General features: G+C 36.6%; 6 protein-coding genes across 12 annotated transcripts; 1 reads left to right on the top strand and 5 right to left on the bottom strand.

Annotated features, from left to right (window-relative positions):
* Positions 1-392: 392 nt before the first annotated feature.
* Positions 393-1,612, bottom strand: LOC104799195 (ethylene-responsive transcription factor TINY). The gene has a single exon (XM_010521587.1). It carries the CDS (start codon positions 1,357-1,359, stop codon positions 613-615), a length of 747 nt encoding a protein of 248 aa, XP_010519889.1. The 5' UTR covers positions 1,360-1,612; the 3' UTR covers positions 393-612.
* Positions 1,613-6,543: 4,931 nt separating this feature from the next.
* Positions 6,544-8,629, bottom strand: LOC104799194. Its single transcript, XM_010521586.1, has 4 exons — positions 8,284-8,629; positions 7,642-7,800; positions 7,477-7,547; positions 6,544-7,046 (listed from the first exon to the last, which is right to left on the bottom strand). The coding sequence occupies exons 1-4, from the start codon at positions 8,455-8,457 to the stop codon at positions 6,803-6,805; spliced, it is 648 nt and encodes a 215-aa protein (XP_010519888.1). The 5' UTR covers positions 8,458-8,629; the 3' UTR covers positions 6,544-6,802.
* A 368-nt stretch (positions 8,630-8,997) lies between these two features.
* On the bottom strand, positions 8,998-11,583 carry LOC104799193 (probable glycosyltransferase At5g03795). The gene is made up of 5 exons (XM_010521585.1): positions 11,433-11,583; positions 10,543-11,176; positions 10,321-10,448; positions 9,870-10,224; positions 8,998-9,776 (listed from the first exon to the last, which is right to left on the bottom strand). The coding sequence occupies exons 2-5, from the start codon at positions 11,122-11,124 to the stop codon at positions 9,123-9,125; spliced, it is 1,719 nt and encodes a 572-aa protein (XP_010519887.1). The 5' UTR covers positions 11,125-11,176; positions 11,433-11,583; the 3' UTR covers positions 8,998-9,122.
* Positions 11,584-13,908: 2,325 nt separating this feature from the next.
* LOC104799702 (mitogen-activated protein kinase kinase kinase 1) lies at positions 13,909-14,990 on the bottom strand. Its single transcript, XM_010522342.2, has 2 exons — positions 14,511-14,990; positions 13,909-14,277 (listed from the first exon to the last, which is right to left on the bottom strand). The coding sequence occupies exons 1-2, from the start codon at positions 14,937-14,939 to the stop codon at positions 13,924-13,926; spliced, it is 783 nt and encodes a 260-aa protein (XP_010520644.1). The 5' UTR covers positions 14,940-14,990; the 3' UTR covers positions 13,909-13,923.
* Positions 14,991-15,571: 581 nt separating this feature from the next.
* On the top strand, positions 15,572-17,255 carry LOC104799192. 7 transcript variants are annotated; one of them, XR_769539.1, is made up of 4 exons: positions 15,572-15,773; positions 15,911-16,089; positions 16,496-16,533; positions 16,913-17,255. XR_769539.1 is itself a non-coding variant. In XM_010521584.1 (3 exons), the coding sequence occupies exons 1-2, from the start codon at positions 15,643-15,645 to the stop codon at positions 16,059-16,061; spliced, it is 282 nt and encodes a 93-aa protein (XP_010519886.1). In that variant the 5' UTR covers positions 15,572-15,642; the 3' UTR covers positions 16,062-16,089; positions 16,901-17,255. The 7 variants fall into 7 exon arrangements, 3 of the variants coding, with proteins under 3 accessions (XP_010519886.1, XP_010519885.1, XP_010519884.1); XR_769538.1 differs by having other exon boundaries at positions 16,901-17,255; XR_769537.1 differs by having other exon boundaries at positions 16,486-16,533.
* A 3,542-nt stretch (positions 17,256-20,797) lies between these two features.
* On the bottom strand, positions 20,798-22,492 carry LOC104799191 (GATA transcription factor 12). Its single transcript, XM_010521580.2, has 2 exons — positions 22,106-22,492; positions 20,798-21,684 (listed from the first exon to the last, which is right to left on the bottom strand). Exons 1-2 carry the CDS (start codon positions 22,349-22,351, stop codon positions 20,971-20,973), a joined length of 960 nt encoding a protein of 319 aa, XP_010519882.1. The 5' UTR covers positions 22,352-22,492; the 3' UTR covers positions 20,798-20,970.
* Positions 22,493-22,657: the final 165 nt, after the last annotated feature.

Here is a 22,657-nt window from a genome sequence, read left to right as displayed (position 1 = left end):
ACCAAGTCCAGAAAATCGGTTTTGTTTAAACCTTCCACTTACTCGTTTTTCTTCCACTATAAGCGGCAATACCACTACATCTACGTTTATTGGATGAGTTTTTTGAGATTTCACTTGTTTCTTGCAGCAAATTTACCAAAAAATCGCGCTGGAGAAGAGATATTCAAGAGAGAGAAGAAGAAAAACTCGAAGAGAGAGAATGCGATGTATGGCGGGAGACAACGATAAAGAGGAGAGAGAAAATGAGTAAAAAGTAGATCTATATTTTATTTATTTTAGTATATTATTATAATATTATATAAATAAAGGAAGGGTATTATAGAGATTCTACATTTATAAGGGTATATTTGATGTTGTCGTTTTTTTGTTACTGTGCGAGGGTATGGGCTGTAAGTGAAATCGACATTTAAGGGTATTTTTGCAATTGCCCCATTAATACAGTTCTGTACACGTATTCATGGAGCTCACAAACAAAATAAAAGACAACCCTTTTATCAAAAAAAAAAAAAATCACAAAGAGTAAAAGGGTTTAGAAAAAGTGATTAAGTACAAGATTAACAATAATCACACAATAACTCTTTCACATTATTACAGTAATCATTAAAGACGGCGTTAGAGATCCCATGATGACAAGACTCCGTCGAAACCAGGGTTCAAGGGCATTCCGCCATTAACGTACCCGTATTCTCCCTCCGAGCTCTGCATCCACGGTGGAGGATACACCCAGAAATCAACCGACTCAGAGAACACGAACTCACCCCCGAGTTGAGCCAAGCCGTCGTAACTCGCTCCAAGACTCGGCAGCTCCACGATCTCCCCGAGATCCTCTGACCCGGTTCCCGACGACGAAGAAGACAGGTCAATCGCCGAAACGAGAGACTCCAACGAAGAAGACGACTGAGAGGACGAAAACGACGTCGGAGAAGTGGAGGACGATGTCGTTTCCATGTGAGCGGCTTTTAGAGCGGCGGCCTGAACGTCCCGCGGGTTAAGCGAAACGGGTCGGGGCAAAGATCCGGAGAGGTCCGGAAAGTTAAGCACGGCGGAGGCACCCTTGATGCTTATCGCCGCCGCGTCGTGTGCACGCGCCGCCATCTCCGGATTCGGAAAAGTGCCGAGCCATATTCTCGACTTCTTCCGAGGCTCACGGATCTCGGACACCCACTTGCCCCACGTCCTCATTCGGACACCTCGGTAAACCGGGTGCTTGCCCGAGTCCCTGACCCGTTTCCCCTTCTCCAACCCGGTTTTCTTCCCCTCCTCACTCGCCGAGTCGTGACCCGACTTGTGGGCGAGTTGGTGAGTCGTCGAGTTCTCGGCCGTACGATCGCCATAATCCGAGCTCGGAGAAACCACCATTGTGTCTCAGAGCAAAACCAACGTCTAACACGATTTGGACATATATATATACACACACACACGTTGGATCAATGGATATATGCAAGAAAGGAAAGAACTTTTGGTGGAAAGATATAAAAAAGAGATTGAGAATTCGACAGATCTCTTGTTGTATTCGGACCGAATGAGGAAAGTGAGAAACTTTGAGGAAAATGGAAATGTTTCTTATTTGTTCATCATTTCTCAATTACACAAAAACATTTATAATATGTGCCAATTGTGAGGGGGTGGGAGTGGTGGGGTGAGACATATATAAATTTATATCAACAACACATTGCCAAGAGACTACTGAAATAAAGAAGAAAATACCCAAAAAATAAAAAAAAATAAAAGGACCCACTGAAAGTTTTGTATTTATTATACAATTTATTATATATGTTTGGATTTAGAAAAAGAAAAACAGATTCTTTTGTTGAAGATTAAGAATTAATCTCTTTCAATTCACATACGCAAAATGGACGGTAATTATAATTCATTGCCGACAAAAAAGAATTTTATTATTTGATACAAATAACGGTGAGTTTTGAGATTTTATGTGGTTATAATGATTAATTAGTCCATTTCTAGATTTTATAACTTTTCTTGAAAAAAAAAAAGAAAGAGACGATGGTTTGCGATGAGGAAATTTTCACCTCTATTTCACTGTTTAATTATCCCTTATCCTGACCTTCTTCTCGATGCATCATCATCATGTTCGTCACTACCATAACTTTTATGTATAATATTTGTATATATTATATATACACACACTCACACGCATTTACATACATGGATGAATGTCTACAGACACATGTATGGCGTATGCATGCTCTGTGATGTCCTTGTAAGATGATAACTCATGTGAATCTTGATCAGGTTCGGAGAAACAATGTATCTATCTGCAAATGTCTCCCTCGACTGCCTATGGAATAAATCTTACATATTTATGCAATTTATTTACTACTTTTTTTTTATATAAAATTTAATGGATCGCATTTGGTGAGACTCGGTCCCGAACTTAGGAATGCACGAATGCCAGCAAATAAATACATAAATATTAAAAAGAGAAAAAATGTAAAAAAAACAATGAATTCGCAATGCCATTTATTTATTGGATATAACGTATCATTGAATATATGCTATAATTGTGGAAAATAATTTAGTTGCTGAATTTTGCAAGCATTATTACTGCGTGAGACTGAATGATACATATAATATATATTTTTTTCCGTTTACAATTTTATCTTTTTTACCATTTATTTTTATAATTCGGAAGTTCACCATGCCTTTGACCCAACCACACCTTCTAAAAGATCGAGGGAGTCGAGGTGAATATCCCTCTCAATACTTAGATTTGAACCCCGGATAAGAATCTTACCACTAGGTCATCCAAACTTAGTTTGTTACCAATTACTTGATTAGATTATGTTAGATGAATTGAAATATATAATGACCTGTTTGGTTGGGTTACGTTCGTACTTGGTTTGTATTTCACAAATCAAGCTCATATGTGTGTATGAAATAAAACATCATCGCTTTTTGTGCAAACATATATTAGGCGAATTGAAGTGTATTATAGTTTTCACGTTGACGGGTTTTAGTTTTTTCATAATATAAAGTTGTAATTAATAAATAAATAAAAAATCTGTATTTTTTATGATATTATTATATGTGCAAAGCCCTTAACTAGTGAAACATAAATTAATATTTAAGGGTTGATAAATAAGTCAAATAAACTAATATAGAATCGAATCCCATATAAAACCACCGATTCAACGAGCATCCGTCTCAATTTCTTTGTAGTGTATATGTATATACGAGGGAATAATATGGAATATGTATTATTTTACGATAATACCCTTACGTTCCGATACACGTACACGTGTGCACGCACACAAACACACCAGCACATTACTTGCCATGCATGTAACATGAAAAAATATTACATAATGTTCAGCACTCGAACCGAGATGTTAAACAAAAGACGGATATGTATGTATAAACTACATAATGAAAAATAATACATAATAAACTATATGTATTCGAGTAAATATCAAAACATGGTGATATATATAAAATAAAAAATCACTCTACAATGCCTATATATATGGATCATTTGATCATGTGCTAAAAATGAGGCTTTATTTTTCCATGTAATCGTATATGATCACGTTACGTGGTCTCGGATGTCATCGGAAAATCATGTGTATGTGAATGTATATATGCTGGTCATGAGATCTATACAACAAGTGCAGATGTAGACACATATACACCACATATATATAATACGAGTCATCACACAAATATGACACACAAACCCTAATATGAAATATGTGGCCTCAATTTCTTGGAGTATATATAAATATATGTATGGTACGACATATATATAGGATCACTGTGTCATACATATATAGACATTATATATATGTGTATTAAATTATTAATAAATGAAGAAACCCCACTTGGAGAAAAGAGGAAACAAAAAGATTTCTTTTAGGCAGCAGAAACTAAATTTCAACATATAATGTGGTTCTTATATTCATATGCATAGAAAGGCTACAAAAGATTAAAAGGTACAAAATATGCCTTTTCGAATGAGACTTTTTTTTTTCCTGGCCCTTTTTTTATTATTATTATTAGCCATGATAAATCATAATGTTTTATCTATAATAATAGGGTTAAAGATATATAACATTAGGGTTAGCTATTTTGAGGTTCGATTTGATTATTTTTTGGATTTGTTTTTTTTTTAGTTTTAAAAATTATATATATTCAGTTTTATGTCATATATTTTCAATTTAAATTCGTTTTTTATTAAGAAAATATTTTAAAAAATATGTTTTCAATCAAATTATCGATATTAACACAGTTTAGCGTTTATACATAAGTCGATGTTGATAAATATTATATTTCATGGAAATGCTTAAATACCGGATTGTTACAGGGTTCAATTTAAGAAGGGATTTTGAATAAAAAATGGATTTGGAATATTTATTTATAATAACATGTAATAGAATTGAGAAGAAGTTGTTAAACGTGGCGTGGCTTTACAAGGTGAAAATAAATATTCTATTTTTTTTGGGGCGGGAATAAATGTATAAATCAAATAAATATATATATATATATATATATATATATATATATATATATATATATATATATATGTATAAACTATAAAGCCGGTCCAAGACACCTCGAAAAGTAGGACAGACGATGTGATATTTACGGTACATGATAATTAGCCTATGGCGTGTGGTCACCCAAACGCGTTTGTGGTTGTCGTTTTGGACCTACTCAAATCCAAAACACATATTTGAGTTGCATACATATATACACGCCCACATACACCCACATATATAAATATGTATGTATGTCTCATATCCTAGCAATGTTATGGTGCTAACATACATATACACATATATGTGTGTATGAATGTAATTTGTAACAGTACAAGTGAATTATTTCCAAGTGTGTTGCTAGTCTGCATGGTTTATATAATATACAAACAAATTCAATAGACGGTGTATTTCTCGATAAGATAAACCAATGAATAAATTCATTTTTGTTCAATGAATCCTGCATTCGGTCTGCTCATATATAAATACGTGTATATATATATATATATATATATATGTCAAAGCCTCCGAAGTCTCTGCAGATACATTATCTTGATTTATTTTGACTTTAGATTATTAAAATTAGACAAACAAAAGAAAAATGCATTATCTTGATTTTTTTTTCCGGACGAACATATCAAATACTCTCAAATATAGATTTTATTGGAATCTAAGGGTTGTAAATCATGGTGTGTATTTAAGTATCTACCAAATAAGAATTAAATTAATTCAGATAATAATACCTTTTTTCACTTATGACTAAACGGGTAATAAATAAGGTGAATCTAAATGAAGAGCAAAACCAAGAGGTTTGTATTGTTTTGGTTATAAACTTCTATTTTTATTACAAATATATATATGGTAATTTACTACAAGTTATGTTATTTTTTTTTAAATTGTATGCTCAAAACCACTTAATTATTCATTTATTTGACTTTTTGAATCATTTAATAAGACTGGACCTTGATATTTAACAGCATTAAATATTTATACATATATATATATATATATACACATTTGATATGCATATACTATCTTACATAATTAATTGTGGCCATATAACATATTCACGTTTAAACGAATCCAATGAGTCCCAACATAAGTTATATACCCATAATTGTTATTTCAAAATTTAGACATCATAAATTTTAAATATATATGCATATATAAATATCAATGCTATTTGTTATGTTTCTAGTTATTAAGCATGTTAAACTTCTTAACAATTCTATTCTTATATTCTGAAAAGTTAGTAAAAAATATTTTTTTTGTTACTTTTTTTTATTTCGCCGTTTTCAGAATTCTTCTGTTTTTAAATTCAGAATTTAAAAATTTTCTTTGTAAGAAATGTCAACAAACATGAATACGTTTTCAAAACCTGAAAAGTATTTAATCACAGAGCTTAATGATTATTTACAAAATAGCACACATATGACGACTACGTAAATTCCATGCAAGTTGACACATTAATTTCTCATACTGAATATACGGATGAAGTAAATGAAATTACCGCGGCTTTATGATGTGTTTTTAACCTTAAAATGTAATGTCACATCACACACATATATACATGTATATGTATATGTGTGAGGAAGTGAAATAATGAAGAGTTGGAAAACATAGGGATGTGTAAGAGACAGACAAAACATACAAAAGAAAAACATGTCCTCTGACTCCAAAGTACATCAAATCAAAAATCACCGTCTTCCTTTATTTTCTGCCTTCTCTCCCCTTTATATTTTTCTTTCATATATACATATAAAATACTTATAAATAGTATATAAAAATAAATCCGAGAAAAAATCTAGAGGCTGTGATTGGTCTCTGAATCTTGCAGCTTGAGTTCTGCTTCTTGTTTGTCACATGCGATTGCTCCTTCAATCACAGAGTGTTTGTGGTCAAGAAACGGCCCTGTTAACCGGGGTCGTTTTAACAAACCGATCTGTTAACCGGAATGGTTTAGTTTGGTTCATGGTTCATTACAACAGATCGGTTCTGCTTCTGCGGCTGCTGTGGTAAACATGAAAGGCAATTTTCTTGAATCTGTTAACATATCTGTTTCGGAATTGGTTAAGATCACCGTTCGGTTCGGTTGGATTTTCAGACCGGTTAAGCCTTCTCAGGTCTTACAAACTGGTGAACCGGATTACAGGTTCTTAGGAAATGCTTGATGAAAGAAAGGTGATACTTAGTATCATTCTTATCTTAGCAAAACATTGTAAGAAATCCGAGATGCCATCTTTTATCGCTTATTCAACGAACATCAAGAACTAAAATGATCCTTCTTCGGATATTCTCGGCTTTATAATTTATACTTTCCTTCTTTTCGGACTAAGAATGAAGTCATCATCATCATCGACTATGAGTTTCTTCTTTGTTCGGGCGTCTAGATTGCTCTTGGATACCGATGTCTTATGTGAAATCCCGGGTTTGCTAGAAGATGTCGGCGGAGGCTTAATGGGGGTTCCCATTCGTATTTGCTTCTGCTTTCTCTGCTTCTTCTCGTACGCTCTCTTTGCCCTTTCGGGGGATAGCATTCCGTGCTCCATTAGCCTACACAGCGAAGACCAGGGACCAATGTTCCAAGTTTAGTGGCAATTCAAAGAGGTTTAAGACAGTAAGTGGAAACCTAGTATGAAAGATACTTGTTTCGTTTCGATTTCGATATATGCTATTTAAAACTACCCTCGGGCTTGCAAGAAATCATTCATTCAGATTCAAACTTAGAACAGAGAAAGAACAACAAGAATAGGAAAACGTCTGTTCCAGAAGAATCTTGGGTGAGTAAAAAAAATCAAATTCGAGGTTGTAACGGCATGAGGACGATGCTTTTGTTCGGGGGTCTCACTTGATCACGACATTTTCTGTATGGCCCGGGGGAGAAAATGTACGAAAATTCCCAGAAGTTTTAAGCAATGCAGTACTGGTTAACTGTAACTAGTCACCGGGCGATTTCTCCGGCGGAACATGTAAACAAGCTTACCAGAACTCTGCCATTTCGCTTCCGGGAATCTGTTTCGATAATGACTCGTAGAAGATCCTCAGGGGCTCTCTCTGCAAATCCCGAAACATAGACCGAGGATCAAGAACACGACAGACAAACGAAAAACACAGACAAGTGGAAACAGATTCAGCTCAGGACAATAACCTCTTCAGGAACATCGTATTTCTGGCCAGGCAATGAATAGACCTTCTTCTCCCTCTTGGCTTTAACCTTTGTATTAGACGATGAAGTTGCTGTTGTTGTCGTCGTCGTCTTCGTTGTCACGGCGGATTTTGGTGAAGTTATCGTCGTCTTCGACTTTGCCTTCACAAAATTTTGCAGAAGAACATATCACACACAGTTCATGATCTGAGTAATTGGTGAAATTCTAACTCATCAAAATGCTCAACACAGAAATCACTGTGCCCAAAAGGGATCTGCAATTACCATATATATATATTTATACAGATATAGAAACTAACCAAAATTAACTATGAACCCAATTCTTTGATTCATCACTGAGGCCTTAATCAGACCAAGATTCCGAAAGATGGAGATGATTTGATTGATCTAAAAACTAAAACAAGAGGAAATTTCACAGAAGCCCTAATTCGGCGAACTTCCAGGCCAAAAATTCAAACTTTGTTCATTCGATCAATACCCAGAAACCTAAATTACATGATCTTGTCTCATCTGTTTGATCAAAATCCAGAAATCCCAATCACATGTTCTTGTTTTTCCTCCTCTCCGACCCAAACCCAGGAACTCAATGAATCCGAAACGCAGAGAGATGCGAAAGATCTGTACCTCAGATTTCGCCGAGATGATGGAGACAGAAGATCTGGGTTTGGTTTCAGTCATGTTCTGCCTACTCGAGCTCTCGATCTTCTTCTTGTCTTTAACAGAAGGATCGATCTTTCGATGAGAAGACCCATCACCGTTTTCACGCTTAACTACGCCGGGTTTCATCTCTGTGGCCATGGAAACCTAGAATCTTTCTCTGAATTCAGTTTGGTATTCGACAATTTTCTTGTGATCGAAGACAAAAAAAGATCAATAAAACAAGCAACTTGCGATGAACTCTTGCCGCTTTTTCGTTTATGTAATGAAGAATTCGGTTGGTTGTTGGAGAAAGGGAAAAAAAGTAAAAGAAAAAAAATAAAAAATGTAGATGAGAAGAACTACTACTAATCGCGTGTACTTTTTAGCCGGTAAATTTGCCGTTTTAACGGTACTTTAAAGATCTCCTGCGGTCTCGTGTACCATACACCTTATATCAAAAGACCATTATATCCTTGGGGGGTTATCTCGTACCAATCGGTTTGTTTTCCGGTTTATCTCCTAACCAGATTTTGTTTTTTTGGCTTATGTAAAATAAATTTTGGATTAGCTGACACCACGTACATTATTACAGTTTTGAATAGTTTTTATTTGACATGAGAGGGGAAAAAACAAGCACGTAATCATTAAAATATTTATACAATAAATCGTCCATGATTTTTCTGCTAGCAGTCTAAGAATTTTCTTAACTAATTATATATTAATTTTAATGTACCATTTTCTCTGCCAAATATTAAGTACACATTCAAAGAAATGAAAACTAAAAAAGGAAAAAAAAATAATGACCAAATCAAGATCTAATCTGACTAGCGAGTCTGAAAGACCCGGTTATACCAAACCGAGTGGAGAATCATATGGAACAGATCATACCGAACCGGTTCATGGTCATGCCACATAAAATGCTTTTGAACCATCAACACCCTCCTCTGCATCTCCACATACTTCCTCTTAGGAATCTTCGAAAGTATCTTCTTCAGATTAGGAATCTCCTTCTCCGGCACGAACACCGCAAATGATTCCCAATCAAGAACCTCCAGAAACGGAGGTACGAAGTTGTCGGAAATTATCACCGGCACGCATCCGTACAGTACGGACTCCACCACTCTGGGGCTGTTCACTTCGTACCCTTTTGCGCAAACGCAGTATCTGCTCCGTTTCATGAACCGAACGTACGATTTGTGATCGACCCTGTTCAGGATCTTCATGTCCGGGTCCGGTTTCGAGGTCCAGTAGTCGAGGAGGATCTGTCGGACGTAGCCGTGCAAGCTCCCGGCGAAGAAAGCCAGAATCGGTCGCTTCGAGGGACGGTTTCCTCCGACGCCGTCGTTAGGGTTTTCCGGCGAAGATACCTTCGTCTCCGGCAGAGAAACGTCTTTTCCGATGACGAAGTCTGACCCCACATCGGCGTTGCAGAGTGCTCTTATGCAGCTCAGTAATGGCCCTCTTGTCTCTGCAGGAGCCTATGTATATGTATACATAACATATAGAATATCTCAAAAGATTTGGTTTTCATGTCAGTGTTGAATGTTTCAGCAGAGAATTTTGGTACATACCCAATCGTGGCAAGCGGCAAAGAAGTGATCGGATCCGTCAGTACGGTTCCAGAAAGGGTACTTTGATCTGATGAGATCGACGTAGTTTCTGAGGTATTGAACCATGTTTCTCCGTCTATGAGATTCCCGAACGTACAGTTTCTGCTGAAGGATTCTTGAACTGAAAGCAATGTAGAAGAGATGAGCCTTTCCCGGATCTTTCGTGACGAATCTCTTGCTGTTCTCCATCAGCTTCATGAACCATCCTTCCGACGCATATATTCCGTCCATCATTGCTTCTGGCTGGTGAAATATCGGCCTGTCCCCTTCTGAATATATGTAAACCTTCAGCGTCTTCTCCATTAGCTCGTAGCTCCTGACAAAATCCAATGTTGTGAATCATTATCAGGGGTTCATTACAGAACACAGTTCCATGCTTCCTACGGATTAGTGCACTGGAGAATTTGCTTACCTTTTGAAGAGGGATAGATTGTTGTAAAGAGGCGGGTAAAGGGCATCATCATCGGCAAGTGGAGCATTCTTGATCTGTGTTTTCACAGATTCAAGCTCTTTGTCCACTTTTGATTCCCAACGAGGTGCCTATATATGAACATAAAATTCGGAAATCATACGAAAAGTTATAAACTTCACATAAAAAAAACCCTGTACTTTCTCTGTGAGATCATCTGTATACCGGCGAATTCTGGGAACTATGCCTCTTTTGCAGCATATCTTTCATCCGGGTTATCGATATGACCTTGGAAGGTGGCTTCTTGAAGCTCCTCGTCTGTTTCTTGCCGTCTTTAGGAACCTTAGCTCGATAAAAAAGCTGAGTACTTTCAGTATCGTTGCCTCCATTTCGTCCAAACGCCTCTTCCTTATCTTCAACATGTCTCAAAGATCCATTCACAGGCTTCTGGTCTAAACTCTGCGACACGTTTGTGCTGTTATACGGTTTAGAAGCAGACAACGTTTCTTGTACTACAAGAAAAGTAGCGTTTCCGGGATGAACTCTGTCATCATTGGATTCTGCCCCGTGAACCGAAACTGCAGAACCTGTAATCTTCTGTGTACCGTTTTCCGGAGCTTCTGATGATTCATTCGTTGCGGAAACCGAAACATTTCCAGTTGAAACAAGAAACGAGTTCAAGAACTGTCTGTACGGCCGGCCGGAATACTGAAGGCCTAACACAGCAGAAGCCGCAACTACTATCAGAAGCACAAGTCTTCCGGTCTCTGCTCTGCACAGAAGTCGAGAAACCCGGGTCTGATCCATCTGAGATGACAACAAGAACTCGAGTTTCAAGTGCTAGAAATCCATGGAGTTCCTGAAAAATCCAGAAAAAAAGGTAATTTTCCACTGTTTGAAGCTGAGTTCATCATCTGGGTGATTAAATCATCAAAACCCAGAACAAGAGAATTCAACTATCCGATGAACAAACATAAAACTTCATCACAGCAAATCGATCAAAACCCTTTAACAGTATATACACTTTATGGTGAAAGTCATGTGATTCACGTGGGGGGGAAGGCGAAAACAGGGGGAAACGTTTCAGAAACGCCTCGAGTTGTGAGATCACTTACAGAGGAAGCAAAGAAGCTGAAACCTCAGACATGTCGGATGGATCTTTCTTTGTGTTTCTTCAAGTGATAGAGAAGGAGAACCAAGAAGAAGAAGAAGAAGACGAATCAGAAACAGAGAGACGAAAGACCAACTTGACGGCTACTTCTTTACTTTTTTTTATTGGGTGTCCGTTGTCACTATCAAAAGTTCTGTGCTCTTGAAGAAACTAAGTTTTAACATTCACGAGGTACGGTAATGGCTTATGGTATTTTGTAAAAGACCCCGTAATTAGTGTTTCTTTCCAATAAAACCCCAACATTTTTTCAGCTTCAGAAAAAAGACTCGGTCTGGTTTTGATAAAACCAAGATGAATCCATTTCCGCTTCTAGAATTCTGGGATCACATGAGTCAGCTCTGAATTTCATCGGGAAAATTAATTAAATCTATAATATCATATACATAACATAATATATGAGTTTTCACCGTATCCGCCACGTGATAATCACGTGATCCAAGGAAACGGAAGTTACGAATTTTCCGAGATTCTCAATGTTTGGTTTCCTATTTTAAAAAGGAGAGGCAATCAACTCGCCTCAATTTTACCATAAATTCAAACATGAAGTTACTCGGTTGTCTATTGGTTTTGGTAAACCGGGCTTTGGTAACCAATGGGACAAGGTATCAGAAACTTCCAACGGGACCCCTATATTCTTGTTATTTTTACCAATTTATCCCTAAACTTTGTTTTCATTTACGGGGTCCTCTATATGAGGCATGAGCTTCTTAATTTGAACATAAAGAGGAAATAAATACCTTCTAAAATCTATATATATACGGTACTTTTATAGTATTTGTGATACATTTTAAAACAATATTGGCAACTATTCTATATCCATAGGCAGAAAATATTTTATAATATGTTGCTATATTTCTTCGAAAAGATTTGTAGAAACTAACGCATTAAAATTAAAGAAGACCAACAATCGTAATGGAAGTTTTTAATCTTACAGAAAAATGCTGAATAACAAAAGTGTTTTTGGGAACAGAGAACAAGAATCGAAATAGTATGAATATTCATTAATATTTATATTTTTGTATAAAATAGTTCCAATAGAATAGTATTAAATAAGGGTACATATCACTTGTTTTTATATAATATTATTTTGGGAACAAAAAACAATGTAATTAAATTTCGGTGCAAAAGCAATGGCATTTGTAGAAAACGACGGGAGGGCATGCCCAGTGGCAACCTCGATGGCGTTCGCACGACTCCTTGTTCTGTGGGTGCAGTACCACCTCATCCCCATTGGTTCTCGATTCTTCAACCATTATGACTCTTCCCTCGATCATCGGTGTCATCACTAAATGTAAAAATAATTGCATCAAAACTCATGTTCTATAAAACATGCTGTCAAAACCGTATATAAACATATACATATGTATATATATATATATAAGAATAAAAAGATATATATAGATTTACCACTGAGAGAAACCAAGAGGGCAATGAACGCAATCTTGATCGAGAGTTTCTCCATTCTTTTTGGAACTGTTGTGTGAACAGAGAGAGACGGACCAAAGAAAAATGTTTATAATTGGTTGCAGAAATTCATGCCATTGGGACTCTCTTTATAATAGAGAACTGTTGTTCTTTTTTGTTTTGGAAAATTAGATATTTAAAGGAAATTAATATTTTCTATTGCCGCATATACATTATATCTTGTATTATTATTATTATTAGGAAACATTCCAAAAAAAAAAGCTTTTCCATTTTCAGAAACGTACCACAAAAATTCCCAATTAAATATTTGCCAAATATGCTTTTACAAATAAAAGAATTTATTCCAAATCTATACCCATTAAATACCGGCCGGCGTTTAGTTCACCGTTTGTTAAATCTGACATGGCATTTTAATTTATTCGGTCAAACAACTTTTCTCATTCTTAAAATTGGGAAGTTTTTATGGAATTTTCTATTATTATCAATAATAATTGAATTCCTGTTGATTTGAACAGAATACATTTAAACGTTTGACCAAAAATATGAAATCATCTTCAGAAGAAGGAATTGATTTATTTATACCATTAATGAATAAGATTTTGATCGAAAACAGCAACATCTATCCATTATATAGTACAAATTAAAAAAAAAACTCCCAAAGTATTGAATTTATGCATAATCTTAGATATTTATTTTGGTCTACCTCTCTTTTGTAATCAAAATTTTATCATAAGAATTGAGAGTGATATCGATTTGTTCCTTTCTTTATTGGTCAATGAAATAATGTAAAAATTAAAATTGGTTTGACCTTTTTCGACGTGATACATTCGACAATATGTAAAATCGTTATCAATATATATATATATATATATATATATATATATGTTATCGATCAATCGAACCAACTATGGAGGGCTAAATCTATAATTGATATAAAAGTTTGTACACAACGAAATCTTATTATAATATGATTTTGTAACATAAAATTTAAGCTTAACTAATTAAATTCTTCAACCTGCACAAGACCAATGGCTCGTACCGACCACATCCTCGTCCTGGCCGATATAGGGAGCAAGATTCAGATAGCAGTTGCCGTGATTACCGTCGTCATTAGGGCTAATCACGTAATTAGCCCTACTGCTCCGCCACCGGGCACGGCAGACGACGCAGCTCGCCGGCCGACGTCCACGGCTCCTCCTCCACGTCCCCATGCATTCCTCATGCACCTTGTTCTTGCATACCCTACACTTCAGCACCGCCGTTTTCTCTCTCTCCTCCCCGTTAACTTTGACGGCGTTAATCTCGTCTAGGCATATTGGACACGTCGCTGCTCCTTCTCCCGTCTCGTTTTCTTCCTCTTCAACCTATCACAAAGACGTATATCATGGCGTATGTTTGTGTATGTATACATATTAATACGTCACATAAAAGTTGGTTCAATTTCACAATCTAGTTTTGCCAAGGAAAACTTGAACCAAATTCAAAACATCGCAAACATGATAGTGCTCTAAGAAATTAACAAAAATTCTTAACAAAAAAAAATCAACTATATAAAAAAACTCAATTTCTTTTGTAAAACATGTGTAAAAATAATTACCATTTTACCCGCGGAGGTGGACGTAACCGAGTCACCGGCGTCGGAAACGGAGGCGGAGAGGAGCTGAAGAAACCGTTGACGGAGAGCAAACCCGGCGAGGCAGTCCGGCCGAGTCGGGGCGGAGAGGAGGCGGTACAGGAAGCATGGGCGGATATTCCGGCGCCGGAGACACGTGTCGTCAAGAGGGACACCGAGAACACGGATCAGGACAAACAGGATGTGCTTGCACGGGACCGTACGGTCCGGACAAGTGCACCTCGGCGTCGAAGCCAACGTCACCGTGTAGACGTTGGACGTGGCGCCGAGGACATGGAACGTGGCAGCGTCAGGGCGGTGGAGGAGACGAATGCGGTGGCGGAGTGCCCGGTAAATCCTGTCGGACACCGGGTTGACACGTGGCGGGATGTGATTGGATCCCACCGATTCCATGTATATTGTAATTATATGGGGGAAATCGCAGGGAGTTGTGTGAATACCGTTATTTTTTTTGGCGGTTGAAGGATATATATTCATGTGTCCTATATATGTGTATGTGAGTGTGTATATTCGTACGGGTTTGTGGAGATTCGTTGTCCGAAGGGAGTTACGCACGTGAGGAATAACGGCGACGTGGAGGAGATAAACGAAGAACGGCGTTACACTGAAGGCAAAGTTAAGTTACTTTGGAAAACTTCCAACGGGACCCTTATATTTTTGTTAGTTTTATAAATTTATCCCTAAAACTTTGTTTTTGAATTACGGGGTCCTCTATGTGAGTTTCTTATAATTTGAGAATAATATTAACACAACGAGGAAATAAATATCTTAAAAAATCTATATTCACAACTATTTTCACCATCGGCAGAAAATTTTAAAAAATATGTTTGTGTAATTCAATCATTTAGAAAAGACTTGTAAGAAAGTCGATTACATAAAAATTAAAGAAGATCATAATTCATCATAATGGAAGTTTTTTATTTTGTACTTGAGGGATTGAACGTCGTGTGGTTTCTTAGTTACACCTCTGGAATGCATGCCATCTTGCCAACAAGGTCAGCTTCTTCCTACCCCCCCCTCTTTGGTTGACCTCAGCAATTCTCCGAAAGAGCCCTAGAAACCGATTTCTGCCATTGAATACATTTTCTGGGGGAAAATGGCTTCTCGATGTCGATCTTTCTCCAAACCCGCGGCTTCTCTGTTTAAATCTGCTATGAACAAACCTTCAATCGGGTCCAAATCGGCTTCTCCACTTTTCGGCATCCGTTCTTCGGTTGGATCTACGAGGTAAGCCGTTCTCTATTCAATATCGCGTGACATTTCCACGATTCTGATTGGTTTTTCCTAAATTTGAAACGCGTTTTTCCGTACCATTTGGACCGACGGAATTTTGAGGGAAACATGTTTTGTCTGCAATTCTTCAGGCCGATGGCTCGTCTGGGCTCGCTTCAGTCTTTGCTTCCATTGCACAGTGTGGTTTCTTCAGCTCGGCTGACTTCGTGCCTCGGTATCGATTCGAACTGTTCGAGGTCTTTGTCTCAGGGCGTGGTCTGCTGTGCAAATCCAGGAGTTTGATGATCTCCAAATGTTGTGTTTAGTATCTGTAAGCAAACTTTTTTAACTATTTTGATCTTGCACATTTTTCGGATTCACATGCCATTTCCTGTTGGTAATCGGAGTTGTTTTCTTTTTTTGATGTTGTTATATGAATGCTCGTGTCGGGTGTGTGTCGGATTAGAGCGAGACTCTTGTCTTTCTTCCTACAAGAATTTCTCTTCACTGAAATCTTTCTTCAGTTTTATCGTCTTTTTTACAATGAAACGTTAAGGAGATTTGCCTCAATTGGAGAGCTGAGTTGGGATTTAGATTCCTCTCTTTGCATTGCAGTATATACTGTTTCAGAACATTGAATACAGAGTATTTATACGGATCTTCTTCTCTTATGCTAAAATTTGTGTTGCTTCTGCTGAGTTACATTAACCAGTAACTGTGTTTCTAGAGTTTTTCAGCCCTCGGGATTTCTACTGCTAAAGGAGGCTCTTACCCGGTATGACTCTGGCAGGAATCCGATCACTCGAACTCGATATATAATGCCCTGTGGTGAACTTTTCCCACAGACCTAGATTCTTCCATCCGTTAACACAACTCCCTCGTGGTTTAGGAAATTGTTCTACAAGAACCCTTTTTATTGTTTCTTTGGACTAAGCATGTCATGTTTTTGGCTGATAGAAGAAAAGGGTGACTTTAGTAGTTTTCAGACAACAATGCATTGATATTGGTACGTCGTGAATGTGTTCCATGTCTGATTACCGTTCTTGTCCTCGTTCATGTAATGTACCCTTTTTCTGTAAAGTAATTGGTCAAAACAAGCATATATGCTTATCCATGTGGGTAATGTATCGCTGTGTTTCAAGATTCTCTTGCAGAGCTTTGCTGCCTTCGGTGAAAGATGAGAGACTGAAAGCCAAGAAGACAGGGAATTTCATCGGTATCTGATTCACTGTATCCCTTCTTCAATGGTACTTTACTTTTCCGTATTTCTCATCTTCACATACTTTTAAGTGAATAAACCATGAATTCTTTCGTTTGGTATGTGGTTTGAATGCTTTGGACGCATACAAAGGCATAGAGAAAGATAGAAACGTCAGGCTGTCTTGTCTCATGTTTTGTCCAAAGTCTGACATAGACACAGCCCACCCATGCCTCTTTCACAAGGCACTTCGTTCCTAATGTCGGAAGAAATGAAATCTCTGTCTCATTCTTGTCTTAGTCTCTCTCATTGATTAATCTCCTCATCTGAAAAAAAAAACCCATAAACATTGTTAGGGTTCGACTGGTTGTACCGCAGTGGTTGCGGTTGCGGGTGACAACGTTATCAGAACGTTTGATAGTGATTATAAATGATAAGTACCGACTGGTTGATAAGTTGTTGTTGTCAGCGATTGTAGATGGGTGCGATTAGAAGTAAATGGTTCGTTACAGTTGCGCTTACGTTTTGATATAAATTATAAAAAAAATATTATTTTAAATAATTTTTTATAATAATTTTAATTAAATTTTTAGTATCATTTGATAAAAATTATTTACTAAATTTATAATAATTAAATAATAAATTTAAAATATAAATATTATCAATTTAATTTATTTTGAAGTAAAAAAATAATTTTATTATAAAAATTATTAAAAAATAATCATTATTAAATCTAAAAAGTATGCTATTATATATTTTTTTATTTAAATAATACTAAAAAATAATATCAAATCATAACACTAAACAAAATCATCATATATATATATATATGTATATATTAGAGATTTATATAATTTTTAATGAGGATATTTTAATTTTTTTGTCAAAACGCCGGAAACCGCTACCAAAACGCAAGTTAGAAACTGCGATTAGAAAACACAAGTTTGGCTGCTGTTACGGGTGGTTGCCGTTCAACCAGTCAGTTTTTCAATCACCTGCAACCGCTGGAAATCGCAACCGTTCCATTTGCGGGTAGCGGCGGTGCAACCAGTCGCCCCCTTAATTTACATCGGCCGAGTTATATTTTATGTCGGGTATTTATCTCGATCGCTAACCCGAGGTAAACTTGGGATTAACACGGTGTTATGATTGTTGTTGTTTTGACCTTTGGTGTTTTGTTAATAGAATTTTGAGTCCAAGTAGAATTCCTTTAAAATGTTTTGGTACATTTTTATACAGCCGAATAAACCGATTTCGAACAAAATATGACAAATACCGAATCAAGATCCAAATTATCCACCAATATATCTTTAAATGTTATGGTTTAGTACTTATTTGGTATTAATTGACGATAACACTATGAAGATCTTAAAACTAAACCGAACTGTTTAACATTCGGTTCTAGTTTGATACCATTTTTATAAAACCAAAAATATCATTTTCGAACCGAATTTTTTAAATACCGAACCGAAAACCAAAACGGCACCCCAATACCCAACAAATCTTATATTTGGATGATACTCTATTTTTATAAATTATAGGCATCCGGAATTGCATATGATATATGTATAAATATTTGCTGATTCATTACGTGGAATAAAAAGGGGAAAAGGACACGTGACATTCTATATAGATAAGATCGGTTAGTCCATCGTGTTGTTGTCCCGAGTACGGCAGCCCATCCCTTCTCATGAGGTAATTTAAGTTCTTCATACATCTGTTTGTAAAATTTGATTTTCTTCTTAATTAAGGTTAATTTCATGATATTCCAAAAATTATAGGGATTCATTTGTAATACCCATATGAGAAAATTAAATCCAAATAAAACCGATATTTCGGTTTGGAATTGTAATGGTTTCGCTCGGCTTCATCAGGTTTCTAATTCTTTACACATACGTATATGTACATACATTCGTGTGTGTGTGTGTATACGCGAGTAGGATATACGGCTATATATAGATGCATACAGATAGGGATCACATGATGCTGACTGGTTTCAAGCTTTTGAAGTGGAGCGTCATTAGTTACCATGTTAGGGCAACTGACGGAATATGATAATCACAACGACGATAATTAAGAATAATGAACCTTTAATTATATAAATTATTAATTGGGCTGTCAGTAGAAAATGGTTGAGATAAAATCGACACGATCCACTAACCATGATCATGGAACTTTGATCCCTCATGCATATATACATATATATATATATATATATATATAATGCATATGTACACAGATATGTGTGTGCATGGGAACAGTTGCACTGATATGCATCGATTAATTTACTTATAATCATATAGATCAACGATCTGATATTATCTCGAGAATAATTAATTTATTCTAGATTTCAATATTGATGATAAAATTTATTTATTTAACTAAGTTTACCGAGCATTGCATACAATCGACGGACGGATGCGTGTATGTAATTACGTCTCTCGTTGAAATTTTTTAAAATTATATACTTGATGATAATTTGGATGAGACTTATTCTAGTAAAAAAAAATATATGAATTGTTCATTTTTTTTAATATTGATACTCTTAATAAATAAAATTTAGTAATTGATGATGTATGGGGTACGTCCACATCTACGGATCCATGAACTGATATACGTTTGTCGTAGTGAAAACGACCAACTCTCTATCTGCATGAGAAGCATGTGACCACCGCAAACTAAGCTTATACTAATTGATTAATTAATTTAGAATATATAAATAGATTTTGTTTTTTAAAAAAATTCAAACCATGTTAGGGTTTGGTATGGATATTAAATGATATCCCCACACTTGTAATATCTATATCTATTGTTAATTTCCCACTTTCTGGATGAAGTGAACATTGCGACGACGTGTTTTCAAATTTAAATTACATACATGTTCTTGAAAAATAAAATAAATTATAAAACTATATACGCAATTGTGTTTGATCGATCGTGAAAATATTATTTAGAGTATTTTTTAATTCCTATAATTTTTCTGTATAATTTTTTTTTTGTTTCTTCCTACAAGTTATCTTTTTACATAAGATTCAATTATAAAAATTGCGTCATTTTTCATTTTAGTTAATTGTCCGAAACTGAGAAATCAATCACATATACAGACTGGTAGCTGATTTGGAAATATAATTAAAAAAATGGCAAATCAAAATGGACCGAACATATTTATATAATACAATTAGAGATTTCCAATCAAAAATAAAATAAGAGATTATTAACAAAACAAAACAGAATATATTAAAAAAATTGTTTAACAGCTAGCAGCATTATATATATGTATGTATATATGTATATATGCGCAATGCATTAACTTGTGCTACAAAACAATAAGCGGTCATGGCCATGAGGTGACACATTACCTACAGTAAAACACTATCCCACCAAGATTTCATTATTATTTTCACCACACCTTATATAGACACACACAGGAAAAAGTTCCATTTGTTCGATTATCATTTTCCTTTTTTAATATATTTTTTGCAAATAATTATGACAAATTACCTTTTTCCCGTCACTAATTTTATCATAGATTTTATAATTGTAACTGATATTATGCATAGTAATATAATAATAATACACGGTGTCTATATATAGAATTACATACATATAGATAGAGTTTTACTTGTTGACTCGCTTGGTTTCCGATAGTTGTTCACTTTACTATTTCTATTTGTATCAAAACTCTTAATGCCAATTTTATAAATCAATAGATAAAAATATAACATTCATCTAATTTTCTTTCACCCTTTTAGACGAAATTTTGTTCTATTTTTTCTCATAATTCATTGAATATATATATATATATATATAACATTATATTAAGTTATGAATAGGATTAACATAAAAACTAAACTCCAATTCATATTAGAGCAACAAAAATTTCTACCAAATCCCAAGAAACACAAAAAAGAGGGAAAAAAACACATGATAATGAAAATTAGCAAAAAAAAATTGATCTAAAGAAAAGAAAATTGTTTTAATAAAAAAAAAAAAAGGAGAGAACATTAAGGTGCTTCAAATCAGCTGTCTGAAATCAGGGCCGATGCTCTGGTGGATCAAGAAGTGGTCACTGTCGGATGAGACGTCAAAGATCATATCATCCGTCGGATGCAAGAACTCATGCTGGACCCTCATCATCTCCTTCTGTCGCCGGAGCTCCATAACCTTCCGGTGAGAATTGGAGTGCTTCGTCAGCACAAATGTCGGGCTCGCCGCCGGCCTGTACTCCGGCACCAACCTCCCTGACTTGTACCTCACTCCGCACGCGTTGCACAGCGTCTTCGGACCCATCGGACCAGTCCTCCACTGCGGCGTCTTGTCGGTGGCGCAGTGCAGGCACCGCCTCTCCTCTCCGCCGCCCTCTCCGGCGTCCTTCCTCCTCGACCAACCGCCGGACTTTTTCTGGGTCTGCGGCGGCGGAGGAGATTGAGGGAAGACGGCCATGGAGGGGTCGTCGGGTTCGGTGGGGTTCGTGTTAGGGTCGACGGCGAGAAGGCGGCGGGATGCCCAGTTGGAGGCGGCGGCGCGTGAACGTTTGCTACGGGCCTTCGCCGGAACGGAGACGTCGGCGGTGAAAATGGAGCTGTTGGTGGAATTCGGGTTCGGGTTGGAGGATTCGGGTCGGGTCTTGGTGAAGCCGGAGATGAGGTGCAGCTTTTGAACGTCTTCGCCTGCGAACGATTCCTCAACGAAACTCGACAGCCACTCCAGCTCCGCCATATCATCGTACTGTGTCCGGAGAGAGACAAACAAAAAAAATTAAATTTAATGAATCCCATTTCAAATTATCACAAAATTTGACAAATAATTACCGAAAAATGAAACCCCACGAAGAAAAACTCGATTTTTTTCCAGATTTTTCCACGCCAAAACAGAGCAATCTCTGTTCCGGAGAAGTAAAGTAAAATTCAGATTCTCATGAAATTCAAAAAATAAATTAAAAAGAAAATCACTCTTCTCCCATCTTCCAGCCGAAAACACTACGATCTCTGTAATTTTTTTGTTCGAATTTTCGTTATCATCGTACTGTGTCCGGAGGATAAGCAAAAAAAAAAAAACATTTCAAATCCTCAAAAACTCAACAATAATTACCAAACAGTGAAACGAAAGAGTGCAATTTTGTATAATTTCTTTGTCATCTTGTGTTTACCGGAACGCCGAGGTCGCCGGAGAAGCTGGTACCGTCGGGAACGTCGCCGGATAAGTTGGTGGGGCCATTGCCTGAGGAGGAGGACGAGTTGGAGCTGTCGGCGAGGGCTGTGGCCACGTCAGCGTCGGGGTCAGGAAGGACATCGTTTTCATCGTCGTCGTCGTCATGGTCGGAGAAATCGACCAAGAGATCATCGACGGCGAAGTGATCGGGCGCGTGGAAGAATTCCGGTGCTTCCGCCTCCATGAGGACGTAATCACAGCGTTCTCCGGTGGATTCTCGCCGGAGATATTTTTAGAGAGAGAGAGAGAGAGAAGTGTGAGTGAGGGAAATGTGGGTTAAAGGGAGTGAAGTTAGAGAAAGTTATGGTGTTTTTTTTGTAGAGAGAGAGAGAATAACGTTGATTCCTTTTTCTTAAAAAAAAAAATTTTGCGTTAGAAGGGGACAAGAGGGACACGTAAAACGGAGGGTGTTGCCGAGGAGAAGGGAGATTTCATATGGATAAAAAAAAAAGTTACCATTTTTATTTCTTTTTCTTATTTTTTTTTTTTA

This window comes from Tarenaya hassleriana, unplaced genomic scaffold, assembly GCF_000463585.1.
Source record: "Tarenaya hassleriana unplaced genomic scaffold, ASM46358v1 Cleome6, whole genome shotgun sequence".
Classification (NCBI taxonomy): domain Eukaryota; kingdom Viridiplantae; phylum Streptophyta; class Magnoliopsida; order Brassicales; family Cleomaceae; genus Tarenaya; species Tarenaya hassleriana.
The sequence above is the reverse complement of the archived record's forward strand: the minus strand, read 5'-3'. Positions and strand labels throughout refer to the sequence as shown.

What these genes read in the sequence shown, in the direction of transcription:
- LOC104799195 (XM_010521587.1), bottom strand. Translation starts at nt 1,359, where the DNA reads ATGGTGGTTTCTCCGAGCTCGGATTATGGCGATCGTACGGCCGAGAAC.
- LOC104799194 (XM_010521586.1), bottom strand. Translation starts at nt 8,457, where the DNA reads ATGGCCACAGAGATGAAACCCGGCGTAGTTAAGCGTGAAAACGGTGAT. An exon ending in AATACGATGTTCCTGAAGAG is followed by an intron (nt 7,548 to 7,641) that starts GTTATTGTCCTG and finishes CGGGATTTGCAG; the next exon opens with AGAGAGCCCCTGAGGATCTT. An exon ending in AGCGAAATGGCAGAGTTCTG is followed by an intron (nt 7,047 to 7,476) that starts GTAAGCTTGTTT and finishes TTCGCTGTGTAG; the next exon opens with GCTAATGGAGCACGGAATGC.
- LOC104799193 (XM_010521585.1), bottom strand. Translation starts at nt 11,124, where the DNA reads ATGGATCAGACCCGGGTTTCTCGACTTCTGTGCAGAGCAGAGACCGGA. An exon ending in ATAGTTCCCAGAATTCGCCG is followed by an intron (nt 10,449 to 10,542) that starts GTATACAGATGA and finishes GTTCATATATAG; the next exon opens with GCACCTCGTTGGGAATCAAA. An exon ending in TTGCCGCTTGCCACGATTGG is followed by an intron (nt 9,777 to 9,869) that starts GTATGTACCAAA and finishes ACATATACATAG; the next exon opens with GCTCCTGCAGAGACAAGAGG.
- LOC104799702 (XM_010522342.2), bottom strand. Translation starts at nt 14,939, where the DNA reads ATGGAATCGGTGGGATCCAATCACATCCCGCCACGTGTCAACCCGGTG. An exon ending in CCACCTCCGCGGGTAAAATG is followed by an intron (nt 14,278 to 14,510) that starts GTAATTATTTTT and finishes TCTTTGTGATAG; the next exon opens with GTTGAAGAGGAAGAAAACGA.
- LOC104799192 (XM_010521584.1), top strand. Translation starts at nt 15,643, where the DNA reads ATGGCTTCTCGATGTCGATCTTTCTCCAAACCCGCGGCTTCTCTGTTT. An exon ending in TCTTCGGTTGGATCTACGAG is followed by an intron (nt 15,774 to 15,910) that starts GTAAGCCGTTCT and finishes GCAATTCTTCAG; the next exon opens with GCCGATGGCTCGTCTGGGCT.
- LOC104799191 (XM_010521580.2), bottom strand. Translation starts at nt 22,351, where the DNA reads ATGGAGGCGGAAGCACCGGAATTCTTCCACGCGCCCGATCACTTCGCC. An exon ending in CCGGCGACCTCGGCGTTCCG is followed by an intron (nt 21,685 to 22,105) that starts GTAAACACAAGA and finishes CTCCGGACACAG; the next exon opens with TACGATGATATGGCGGAGCT.